This window comes from Capricornis sumatraensis, chromosome 2 (assembly GCF_032405125.1).
Source record: "Capricornis sumatraensis isolate serow.1 chromosome 2, serow.2, whole genome shotgun sequence".
NCBI classification, from domain to species: domain Eukaryota; kingdom Metazoa; phylum Chordata; class Mammalia; order Artiodactyla; family Bovidae; genus Capricornis; species Capricornis sumatraensis.
In genome coordinates, this window is record NC_091070.1 from 46,099,198 (window position 1) to 46,111,885 (window position 12,688).

A 12,688-nucleotide genomic window follows, 5' to 3' on the forward strand; every position below is an offset into this window, starting at 1 on the left:
CCAGTGTGCAGGTCAAGAAGCAACAGTTAGAGCCGGACATGGCACAACAGACTGGTTCAAAATTGGAAAAGGAATATATATGCCAACGCTGTATATTGTCACCCTGCTTATTTAACTTACATGCAGAGTACATCATGTGAAATGCCAGGCTGGATGAGTCATAAGCTGGAATCAAGAAATATAAACAATCTCAGATATGCAGATGATACCACTCTAATGGCAGAAAGCAAAGAGGAACTAAAGAATGTCTTAATGAGGGTCAAAGAGAAGAGTGAAAAAGCGGGCTTAAGACTCAACATTCAAAAAACTAAGATCATGCCATTCGGTCGCATCACTCATGGCAAACAGATGGGAACAAGGTGACAGATTTTATCTTCTTGGGCTCCAAAATTACAGCAGACAGTGACTGCAGTCATGAAATTAAAAGACACTTACTCTGTGGAAGGAAAACTATGACAAACCTAGATAGCATATTAAAAAACAGACACATCACTCTGCCGACAAAGTCTGTAGAGTCAAAGCTATGGTGTTTCCAGTAGTTGTATACAGAAGGCTGAGTGCTAAAGAATTAATGCTTTCAAATTGTGGTGCTGGAGAAGACTCTTAAGAGTCCCTTGGACAGCAAGGATATCAATCTTAAAGGAAATCAACCCTGAATATTCATTGGAAGGAGTGATGCTGAACCAGAAATTCTAATACTTTGGCCACCTAATGCAAAGAGCTGACTCATTGGAAAAGACCCTGATGCTGGGAAAGATTGAAGGCGGGAGGAGAAGGGGGAGACAGAGGATGGGCTTGGTGGATAGCATCACTGACTCAATGGACATGAATTTGAGCAAGCTCCGGGAGATAGTGAAAGACAGGGAAGCCTGGAGTGATACAGTTCATGGTGTCACAAAGAGTCAGACGTGACTTAGCAACTAAACAATAACAGCAATCTTGTGAGACCTTTAGGCTCCAGGGACACTCAGAGAGTTTATGCTGATGGCAGATGCTCAGTAAACAGTAGGAGCAGAAGAAACTATTCTAAACTCTATTCTAGAGTTTTAAATATAGGGAACATCCAGAAAGTATCAGAGTAGTTTCCTGATCACTGATTATCCCCCTATTTTTGGCCACTCAGATGCTTGTTTGGGTTGTGGCAAAAAGGCTCATGAATGATGTGATTTTACTACTGCACACCAGATCTATTAACATTGTAGTACTGCCTGTTACAATAAAGGTACATAATCCTTACCCATGCATATTTGTGATGAGATACTCAACACTGGGAAAGCTGTTGCATACCATGAATACAACATAAAATTCTACACATTATGGTACTGATGACTTATTAACTACTATATGCTGAAACATATATTAACTGTTAGCTATATATCTACTAACATAGTATTTTAGATCACAATAAGAAAACCACACTTATCATATAGATATTATGAGTGGACAACCTGTATTAATTATTTTCATGGATAATTTTACATCATTGAATTTATGTCATTTTAATGTTATCACACATTTTATTTGATAGCACTGCCTCCAAGATATGAACGGTATGGTATAAAGAGAAAGAGGTATCAATCTGAAATGAGAATGTCCAAGTTTATGTTCTGACGATGATAGTTTTTACAAACGCGACTTTTGACAAGTTATGTACTTCTCTGGGACTTTAGGGGACTATATGTATACCTATGGCTGACTCATGTTGCTATTTGGCAGAAAACAACAAAATTCTGTAAAGCAATTATCCTTCAATAAAAGAAAAAAAAGCCGAAACCCCAAAACAACAGTATGTGTTGCTGAGAGAGGTTAAGATGAGAGCTTTCAATCACAGAAAGCTGTATGGAACTTGCTTCTGTTTCTACATTTAAAAATCAGGAAGATATTGGAGGATACCCTTGGACCTGTAGTACATCCAGACTATGGTCTGTCCCTCGGAATGGGCAGATTGGCCATATGCTCCCACAGGATTATGGATGCCCTCTCATGACTGTGATTTACTGTGCTTTAGCATGTCCTCTATCTACCAGATATAATATTCTATAACAACCTGGATCAATATTCTTTCTTAAAAATATACAGAGATTTATGGAACTTCAGTTAATATGTCTAATTATTAGATTGACCATATTTTATAATTGTTAAATTTTGGAACTTTTTAACATATATGTCACTATAAATATATACTGCAGGAATAATTAATATGAGTATCATTAAAAAACAAGATGAAGTAGAAACAGCAGGATAAAACATATTTACTGCAATGAGCAGGACTATCAAAGCCACAGAACTTAAAAAGTGAATACAGATTGGCACATAGCCAGTTGGAAGCAAATTCAAAATATACATTTTGTGCTCAGTGTGAGATCAATACTCAGAGACATGGTACAATTTATATAAGCATATAATAATGCTACAGTATCTGTTATACACTGAACACTGCTGCTGTTACTGCTGCTAAATCGCTTCAGTCGTGTCCGACTCTGTGTGACCCCATAGATGGCCTCCCACCAGGCTCCCCTGTCCCTGGGATTCTCCAGGCAAGAACATTGGAGTGGGTTGCCATTTCCTTCTCCAAACTAACACTGAACACTAAAATCATGCAAATAGAGTTGAAATAGATTTTGTGTACTTTAAAAATATACATCATGGAAGGTAAAATTTCATGATTCTGACTATCAATACTTAAGTCTCTCTAGCATATAAATACAGTAGATAAATTCTGTCGATAGGTAGTATACATGGAATTTTTCCCAACAAATATATAATCTATAGATATTATATAACTTTTTAATGAAAATAATGAACCGGAATTGAAAGCACAATGCAATAAAGCTGTCTCCTAAATGCATGTGTCATTTTTCCTGAAAGACAGATACACAAAGCATTACAGTTTATGAAGGAATGTGCAGATTTGAAATGAAGTTTGAAAATCCATTGACTGAGAAAAGAGAGCCACATCTGGACCAGATACTTATTAGCGGGAAGTATTACTGTGCCATAGCAAGCTAAATTTTTTTAATGGTTTTCTGCTAATACCTTGAAACAGCAAAGTATTGTATTATGAAGACTCATAAGAGCCCCTGTAGCCTGCGTGTGGTTTCAATGTCCAGACTTTCTGGTATAAAAGCATTTTCCCAACAGTCAGACTCACACTAGCCTTTCATGTCTTTTCATCATTTCCTTGAAAAAACAATACTTCTCTCTGGTGGCCTGGATTTCATGGTTTCACCTAACAGTGTAAGATTATAAAATCCAAAGAATTTTAGTGTTGCTTCAGAAATGTGCAAGTTAGCAACCCCAAAACTCGCCGTTGCTTCTCCAGCATTTATTTCTATGTTGGGTATATTTCATGTGTGAGAAACAAAAGAGACGATCTGCAAACCCTTTCATCTGCAAAATTAACTCATCCTTACTTATTTCCTTAAAAATACCCCCTTCAATTTCTGAAGTAGGATTTTGCTCTGTTTTACAAAATCATTACCATTGCCAGTGTTCTTAAAATACATTAAAAAGCAGATTCAAATTAACATGTTTAATTGCTTAAATGAACACCTTTATAAGGAATTTGAGGATTGGTTATTGAAGCATTTATATGTATATTTGCAACAGCCTCTGTTTTTCCTGAAGGACCCAGGAATTCTCATTTCTATAACATCTGTCCTGTGCTCAGATGGTCAGTCATGTCCAACTCTTTGTGACCCCGTGGACTGTAGCCTGCCAGGCCCCTCTGTTCATGGGAATTCCCAGGCAAGAATACTGGAGTGGGTCACCATTTTCTTCTCCAGGGGATCTTCCCAACCCAGAGATCGAACCTGAATCTCTTACATTTCCTACATTGACAGGCAGATTCTTTACCACTATGTCACCTGGGAAGCCTCATTTCTGCTTTACACATGAGGAAAATAAATAATCAAGTTAAACCTATCTTCCAGAATCATTTATCAGGTTAGTGGCAGAAATGAGAGAACTTTGAAGCTTAAACTTCATACAGAGTGAGTAATAAATGCTCTGGTAATATTTGTCCTGCTGCCAGCATTTTAACAAGGTCATAGAATCATAGAACCTTAAGGTCCATTAGTCTAAATATGTCCAAACTACATTAAAATTTATTTGATGGTCAAACGGACAACTACAAAAGATCTTTAATTGGAGCAATTCAGAATAAATGTTCTGCTGAATTCTTTTTTCCCTAAGAATTTTTTTCTCCACTGAGAAATTCTTTGGCTACTGGGGAAAAAAAAATTCCACCTTTAATAGAGACTCTTTTAGGGTGCTAGCAAATCTGCTGGTAAAGTCAACATATACTGATGTTTATTTGATTAACACAGAGGTTTTTTCATAGCTATTCAGACATTCACTAAATATTTATTGACTGGCTGCTGTCACTTCTGCTCTTCTGTGCATTAGTGAAAGCAGTGAATGAGACAGGCAAAGTCCCTGCTCTCAGCAAGCTTCTATACCAGTGAAAAGACAGAAAATAAGCAAGCAAAAAACAAAGTGGCAATTTATCCATTAAAAGCAAGCTTAACAAAGAAAATAAAAATGGATACTGTGACAGTGACTGGAGCAGTGGGGAGAGACAGGGTACAGTGACAATATTAGATGGAATGATAAGGGAAGACTTCTCTGAAGAATTGGCTTTTAAGCAAAGATCCAAATGATGAATGGGAAAAATGAGAATTCCAGTCTGAGAGAACAGTAAGGTCCTGAGGTGGAAATGAGCTTCGTGAGTTCTGGATATAATAAGCAGATCTGTGTGGCTAGTGAGAACCAGGGAGAATGATGAGGAAAGAGGTTAGGCTAGGGGCAAATCATGTAGGCCATGGTTTTAATGACCATCCCAACTGTGTTATTTGGTTGCATAGTATCAACCCCCACAATCTGTTCTGAATCGACTTTCTTTGTTTTCTTGTCACCAAAAATAACCATTTGTAATTGGCGTTATTGCTATGCTTGTCTTGCAAATGTGACATTTATTTAGCCCATGAAAAATAAAGTTCCAGTTCATATTCACCTAATCAATGCACAGATATTTACTGTATAATGTACAAAGCTATCTACACATACACAAACAATCCTTGAAATAAGGAAAAGACTTAAATTGGACTTTGAGTAAACGAGGTCTCTAAATCAGCTCACAAATGAAAAGGATAAAAAATGATCTCCAATCATACCTATCAAATTCACAAGCCTAGGGACCTTTCCATCTAATATTGAAATCAAATAATAAACACTTGCCTCAGTGGGCCCTATGTTACCTATAACACCATAAACACCTCTTCACCAGCCCCCTCTGTTATGTCCCTAACTTGGTGCATCCCTGCATGTTCTTTTCCACTTTTCCCTCATTGTTAGTCTCTGTATCAGTCCTATTAAATGAAATACCCTGAAAGAAAACACAGGAGTACCTACTTAGGTATATTCTCAGGTAGAGGGGAATATGAAGGAAATGTAGCAGCAAGGAGCTCTTCCAATAACTTCACGAAATCAACTGTTATCATACCTGAACAGACTGGTCTCTCCAACAGGAAATTAGCTTCAAAAATGAAACGTCAGCTTCAGGTAGATGAGATTCACTCTTACCTAAAAATATATAGAACACATTTGTATCTTGAGAGTATTAAACATGGAAGCAGCCCAATGATCTTCAACCCTGACTGCACACTGAAATCACTTGGGAGCCTTTTTTCCCCCACAAAAATCAATTTTCCAGTGATTCTGGTCTAATAGGTCCCAGGGTGAGAATGGGGTAGGCATTAATACTTTTTAAAAGTACCTTAGGTGATTTTCATATATAGCCAGAGTCAAGAAACATTAATTAACATATATGTATTTCTAATAATTGTCCTAATACACATTCACATCAAATCAAACTCATCTTTATACCTTAACCCCATTTCTGTACCTTTTTGCCACCAAAATGCAATGACTAACATTTTCCTCAAAACAGATTACTGAATTTCACAACTCCTTCCTCATACAAGTAGTTCCTGAAATTCTACCTTGCCGTGAATCAGTATCTATCACACAGAAAACCCTGTAGAAAACTCCCTTTGCTTTGTCCTTACCTAGCTATACTACTCTGATCAATAGGTATAGCACGTATGTTTTAATTTGACTCATTTTGTTATGTATCGTTTCTTTTAAATTTGCCCTCTCGAATGTCCTTTCTATCTATTTGCCCTAATGTTCAGTGTGAAATTTTAAGGGTGAGCTATGGCTTAGTTTATTTAAATTGATCCATAGAGTGTCCAACATTTCCCTACACAAAAAAGCACTTAATAAGTGCCTTTTCATTAATTGAAAATGGACATATTATCATCCAAATGAAAAAATCAATGAATTAAGGCTTTCTGATGGCTAAAGTATATTATCTAGGTGCCAGATCCAGGAGTGAGATAAGGAAGAGTGAGGCAATCCTGCACTGGAGGGAAAATTGCTATAATTGTCTATTTAAATTAATGTATTAATGTATGTTTGAAATCCTGGATCAACTATTTAAATTAGTTTCAGTTTAAGATGCTTTTCATTGAATTACCATTTTATATATTAATAGACATGTATGTGTGTGTGTGTGTATATCACATTAGTGGGCAAGGGAGATTAATAGAAGGTATTGATATAATGTAAACTGGGAACATAAAAGAAATATATAAGAAACTTCTGACTCATTATTAATATCAATTTTTCCTATGGAACCTATGATATAAATTGGAAATGGCCAAGAACAGTATATAAAACATGTGAGTACTGCAGAGCACTGTGAGTTTGAAGTTGTTATCTTTCATTTCTTCATGAGCAGAGCAGGTAAAGGAGCATTTTCTTTTTATCTGTTTCCTTTCTCCCTCTTTCATTTAGTTGACCTTGTGATTGCACCATCAAAGCTAAGTATTGGTCTCAACTGTAACTACTTACTGGCATCATGGGGTACTTCATAGTGCACTTTAATGTGATGTTAAAACTTTAATATGAGATGGAAATGAGAGCCAACTTTTCTTGGCAATGTCAATGAGTTAAAGAATTAATTATAACTTCAGGGGAAAGATAAAAAGAAAACATCTCAGGCTTACCAATATTACTTAGCCATCATTTCTGATGATGGAAGTGGGTATTGGTTCCTGTCAGTCCTTCAGAACGAGCACCTCAGAGTACTATTTTATTCCTTAGGCTTGGACTTTATAGAATTAATAGCATGAAGTGAATCTCTCCTTTCTTTAACCTTCCATCTGCCAATTATTAAAACATAAAACCATGTTTCCTTTGTACCTAACTTAATTTTAAATGCTATAAATGCCACCTCTCAACATCAGGGAGATTGTTTGGTAATAACCCTAGTTGCTCAGGCTGCTTTGGTTGGGACAATCATAGGAAAGGTTGAGGCCTCCTTGGTTCTGGTTAGCAAATACCTGGGTTTCTGCAGAAGCCACTTACTGTTTTTGTTTTGTTGCTAAGCCATGTCTGACTTTTGTGACCCTATGGACTGTAGCCTACCAGGCTCACGTGTCCATGGGATTCTCCAGGAAAGAATACTGGAGTGGGTTGCCATTTCCTTCTCCAGAGGATCTTCCCAACCCAGGGATTGAACCCATATTTCTTGCATGGCAGATGAGTTGTTTACCACTGAGCCACTAGGGAAGCCCAGAAACCACTTATATTATACCTTAAATTCTAATCTTTTTCCCAGCGTTATAAAAAATAAAAATTAGAGTAAATAACCCTAATAATGACTACTACTTCAGGCAAAGGCAGGCAATCCAGACTAGGTCCTATAGAGGAAACATAATCATAAATGTGAGAAATGGCCTGACATAGAAAGAGCAAGGAAGTTGGAATTAGTTGGAGATCGACTGGAATCTTAGTCCTTCAGCTTGTTAGCTGGTTGACTATGAATGAGTCATCTAACTTCTCTGATCCCCAATTTCCCTAAGAATTAAACAGAGATAGATCCTCCTATTGGAGAAGGAAATGGCAACCCACTCCAGTATTCTTGCCTGGAGAATCCCAGAGACAGAGGAGCCCAGTTGGACGTAAAAGCACATCAAATCTGGAATCTTATTTCTATTTTCCAAATTCAGTAATTATGGCTTTTAAAGGAGTAGAAGATACACTTAAAGCTACATAAGTAGTAAGTGGCAGAACTGGATCTAGAACATCAGTAGTTTATCTCCAAAACCATTGTTCTATTCTTAATTCATCCTCAATCCAAAAGTATTTGCTTAATTCCTTCCAAGCATTGGTCTGAGAACTAGGAGTACAGCAGTGAATAAAGCTGATCAAAAAAAAAAAAAAGTTATTTAATATCCTCCCTGGAGCTTACATTTGAGTGGCAGGAGGTAGGTAGCAAATGAAAAAATGACATACAGTATGTCAAATGTTGAAAAAGATTATGATCAAACAGGGAAAGGGGTAGAGTATGCTAGGGAGAATGGAGGGTGCCTGCATTGATAAGATGGCATTTGGGGATGAATTGAAGGCTAGAGGATAGAGGTGGGGAACAACAGGTTGACTTATATGGAATCTGGAGAAAGGGCCTTCCAGGCGGAGGGGACAGTCAGTGCAAAGCTCTTAAACCCTGCCTGACATGTTCTGGTAAGAGTTAAAAAGGCAGCCTAGCTGGAAGTAGTGAAGCTAGGGATGAATACAAAGAGATGAGGTCAGATGGAGGCGTGTGTGAAGACAAAGGTAGAGCAGCCAGGTTATACAGGGCCTCATGAGCTATCATAAGGACTGTAGCTTTTATTCAGAGTCAAACAGAAGCTGCTGAAAAGTGTTAAGTAGTAGCAGAGCGCTTCCCTAGTGGCTCAGACAGTGAAGAATCCACCTGCAGTGCAGATAGACCTGGGTTTGATCCCTGGTTCAGGAAGATCTCCTGGAAAAAGGAATGACTACCCATTCCAGTATTCTTGCCTGGAGAATCCAATGGACAGAGGAGCCTGGCAGGCTCAGTCCATGGGGTCACCAAGAGTCAGACATGACTGAGCAACTAACACACATGAGGTTCTGACTTAGTTTCAAATAGATCATTCTGGATATTTGGTTGGGAATAGAGTGCAGGAGTCAAGAATAGCAGCAGAGGGTAGTTAGGAGCCTTCTGTATCTAGGCAAGAGGGGATGAAGTCTCACACCAGGCATTTGGCAGAATAATAGAAAAGCAGTCAGAATCTGGGATATGTTCTGAAGATAGAACCAACATGATTACTAAAAGTTTGGATGTGGAGTATGAGGAAAAGGAGAAAGTCAAAATGGCATTAAAGTTCTTGGCCTGAATAACTGGAAAGATAGATTTGTCATTTACTGAGATGTCAAAGGAGACTTCCTTGGTAGCTCAGATGGTAAAAGCATCTGCCTACAATGCGGGAGACCCAGTTTCAATCCTGGGTTGGGAAGATCCCCTGGAGAAGGAAATGGCAACCCACTCCAGTATTCTTGCCTGGAAAATCCCGTGGACAGAGGAGCCTGGCAGGCTACAGTCCATGGGGTCGCAAAGAGTCAGACACGACTGAGCGACTTCACTTGAGATGTCAAAAAATTGGATAAGGAGGTTTGGGAGATGAATTAGCCATTTGGCATCAAAATAAAATCTTAATACCAAGATTGTTACCCAGAAAAATTCAAAGACAAACTTCTGAAATAGCTGTAAAACTGTAAAGCTGTAAAACTACTTAATATAATACTTATATGGTAATAAAGATATTGATATAGGAAGCTTTCTCATAAAACATATGGGACTTTTATTTAATATTAAGTGTTTCCTTGCTGAAAAGTTTCAGACTTTAAGGCATTTTACAGATCATTTGAAAAATCCATTACATTACATCTTATAAGATACTTGTTCTAATAACAAAATTTCATATATTTTAAATATAGACAGAATATAAAATTAAACTATGTGAAACATAGTCTAAATCAAACAGTAAACATGCACCCTTCTCATTCTCAACTGTAGGATACTATCCAGTTATGGCACTTTAATTTCATAGAAAAAAAATTAGACTATATCTGTAACTACTTTACCATTTCGTAAATAACTGTAGAAGCTTGAAATATTCAGAATATCATTTCCAGGACTTTTCATCTTATTATGCACAGACTCAATTTTGAAAGCACTGTTGAGGAAAAATTTTAAAGATATTGTTAAATATGTATAAACATATTTTGAGAAATGATGGGACTGCATGACCACTTTAACAAATATGGGAATTGAACACATTATTTTTAGCAAAATGTATTTGACATTATTCTCTTTGGTGAATCTTATTTCCCCACTTTGACTACCTAAAACCCTAATCTCAATTGAATTGTGAATCTTGGTTTATTCAGAATTATTTTGTGATCCACTTTTACTGGAAGGCCATTGCTACTTTAAGTCATGTGATTTTGGCTAATGCAATAAAATTTTAAATCCTAATATGTTCATATCTGCCAAAGAATTATCCCCAGATACCATCAGGACCTGATGAAGGCAGCCTTTACCCTAGTCCAGTGATTCAATGGGGGAAAATTTCAGACACTATCCCGGGATATTCTCAAAGGCAAATAGCTCTTTGCTTCAAATTTAGTTAAATCATGCACTCAGTTGTTAAGCATGCAAAGATTTCTTCACCTTCCTGGCCACAGTGAAATGTGAGCAAAATGGCCACATTTATTGGAAAGATTTAGTGTGACAAATTCAATACACAGTATTTTGATTTCCTTAAATATGACACATAGTCCCCAAAAGCAGATCAAATCTGATGTGGCTTATTTAGGGAAGCAGTCTCTAATCCTGACACCTCCATTCAATAATTTATTTTAATGAAGAATTTTGTAAAGAATTAACTAACATGTGGCAATGATTTCAAGGCCTTTTAGTGGACAGCATGCTGAAAGCTCTTAATCTCCCCTGAAGGGCTCCAGACACATCCTCCACATCCTGTATTCAGCATCAGGAACGAACTCAGAATGAAAACCTCTGGTGATAGTAACGAAGTCCCTCATCTGCTCTGTCTGGTCATGATTAGGCTAACAAATAGAATTTGTTTTTAGAATTGAAGAAATCTTAACCATCACCTATTCTATTCACCTCATTACATAAATGAGGAAAGCAAGGCCCAAAGGGGCTAAGTGACCAGTCCAAAGCCACACTACTTTAACGACAAAACTAGGATTTGTTCTCAGGTCTTCAGAATCAGCTGACTATAATTTTTTATCATACATTAGGTGTTATTTAATTTTCTTATTAATAGAAAAGTGAAAGAAGCCTAGATGAAATTAAAATATACATTATATATATATATATGTTATAAACATGAAGTTATATATTATGTATAAATATAATAATCAAATGAAAAAAATAGAGGAAATTTAAGTATAGGAATCATGGAAATTTACCAGTCTCTACTTTCTCATTATTATGGCCACCAAAGAGAAAACAGAAAAACCCTATAGCATAGAAGCATTGAAATGGAAGGAAGCTTAACACTGAATCTATATAATCCATATGGACTTGCTACCAGACTGTAGGTTCACTGAAGGTAGGAACTCTATTATATAGATGGCACAGATTTGTTGAACTGAGCTCTTACCAAAGAATAGAAATGTCAAGGACAATTTACTACCATGTAATGAGCAGTTCAAACAGTACATCTTCCCCAAGGGCTTTCAGATGGTTTCATCTCACACTAATTATTCTCTTTCCTCTGATCATCTAGAATACTTACCTGTAGTACAAATGTTTCTCCTTGTTCTTTTAAGTGTTTTCTACTTACTTCATATGCATTATCTTCATCATTTGAAAGAGTTCCTACCCAAGTAAAAAATTTACTTATGTTTCCTCTGTAAGCTAGTACTAAGGACATATTCATTAAGCACTTGGTGAGTCAAATAAAATCTTCTAACATCAGACTATGAAAAACTATATTGAATTTTAGCATGGGAGAAGGTAAATACAGAGTCAAGGTTAGCAATCAGGCTCTGGAATTAGACTTTGTTTTCAGAATTTGTTTTTAGCTTGCAAGGCTCTGAATTAATCTTGGGGTTGGTACTTTATCTTCATAAGTCTCAATATCCTATTTATACATTAAGCAAAGTAATTGCACCTATACCCTATTTTTGCTGTGCACATGGAATGAAATCATGTGGCCAATGAAATCATGTGGCTTACATGGTGACTAGTAGATATTAAACACTCCCCCAAAATAGCTATTATTACTAAACCATACTTTCTATAAATGAATTGATGATAACCTCTTCTATACTAATATGCCAGAGTATAAATTAAATGGTGGGATTTGAGGTATGAAATTTTTAAATTTTTCCTTTCCTAATGATATATGAAATATATCATCAGAGGCATTTACTTTAATGCTTTTTGTTCATAGTTAATTCACAGCATGTATAATGGATTTCAAATGTGTGCGAATCTGTTTATCTATCTACCTATCTATTGAACCATTCAGCATCCAGTACTGTGAATTTTCTGGAACATATTATGAGACCAATGGATACTTGCTGGATGAATCAATTTTAAAATATACAGATTTATTGTCCAAATTTTTTTTCCAATCTCAAAGAATTAAATGGAAGATTTTCTTAAATGTGTTTTGAGCTAAAGGAGATGTTGCTTATTTACTCTTTGTTTCCTTCTTTCCTTTAAAGGAAAGAAGGGAAGAAAGAAAAGAAGAAACAAGGGAGGCTAGAGAGCTAAATT

At 36.5% G+C, this 12,688-nt stretch overlaps 1 protein-coding gene across 1 annotated transcript in view; it reads right to left on the reverse strand.

Moving 5' to 3' along the window:
- Positions 1-12,688, reverse strand: part of WDR72 (WD repeat domain 72) — a 196,419-nt gene that overhangs the window by 79,010 nt on the left and 104,721 nt on the right. The window contains exons 15-16 of the mRNA XM_068992495.1: positions 10,015-10,106; positions 5,504-5,583 (exon numbers count right to left, since the gene is read on the reverse strand). Of these exons, the coding sequence (XP_068848596.1) occupies positions 5,504-5,583; positions 10,015-10,106 (172 nt within the window). The remainder of the gene's footprint in view (positions 1-5,503; positions 5,584-10,014; positions 10,107-12,688) is intronic.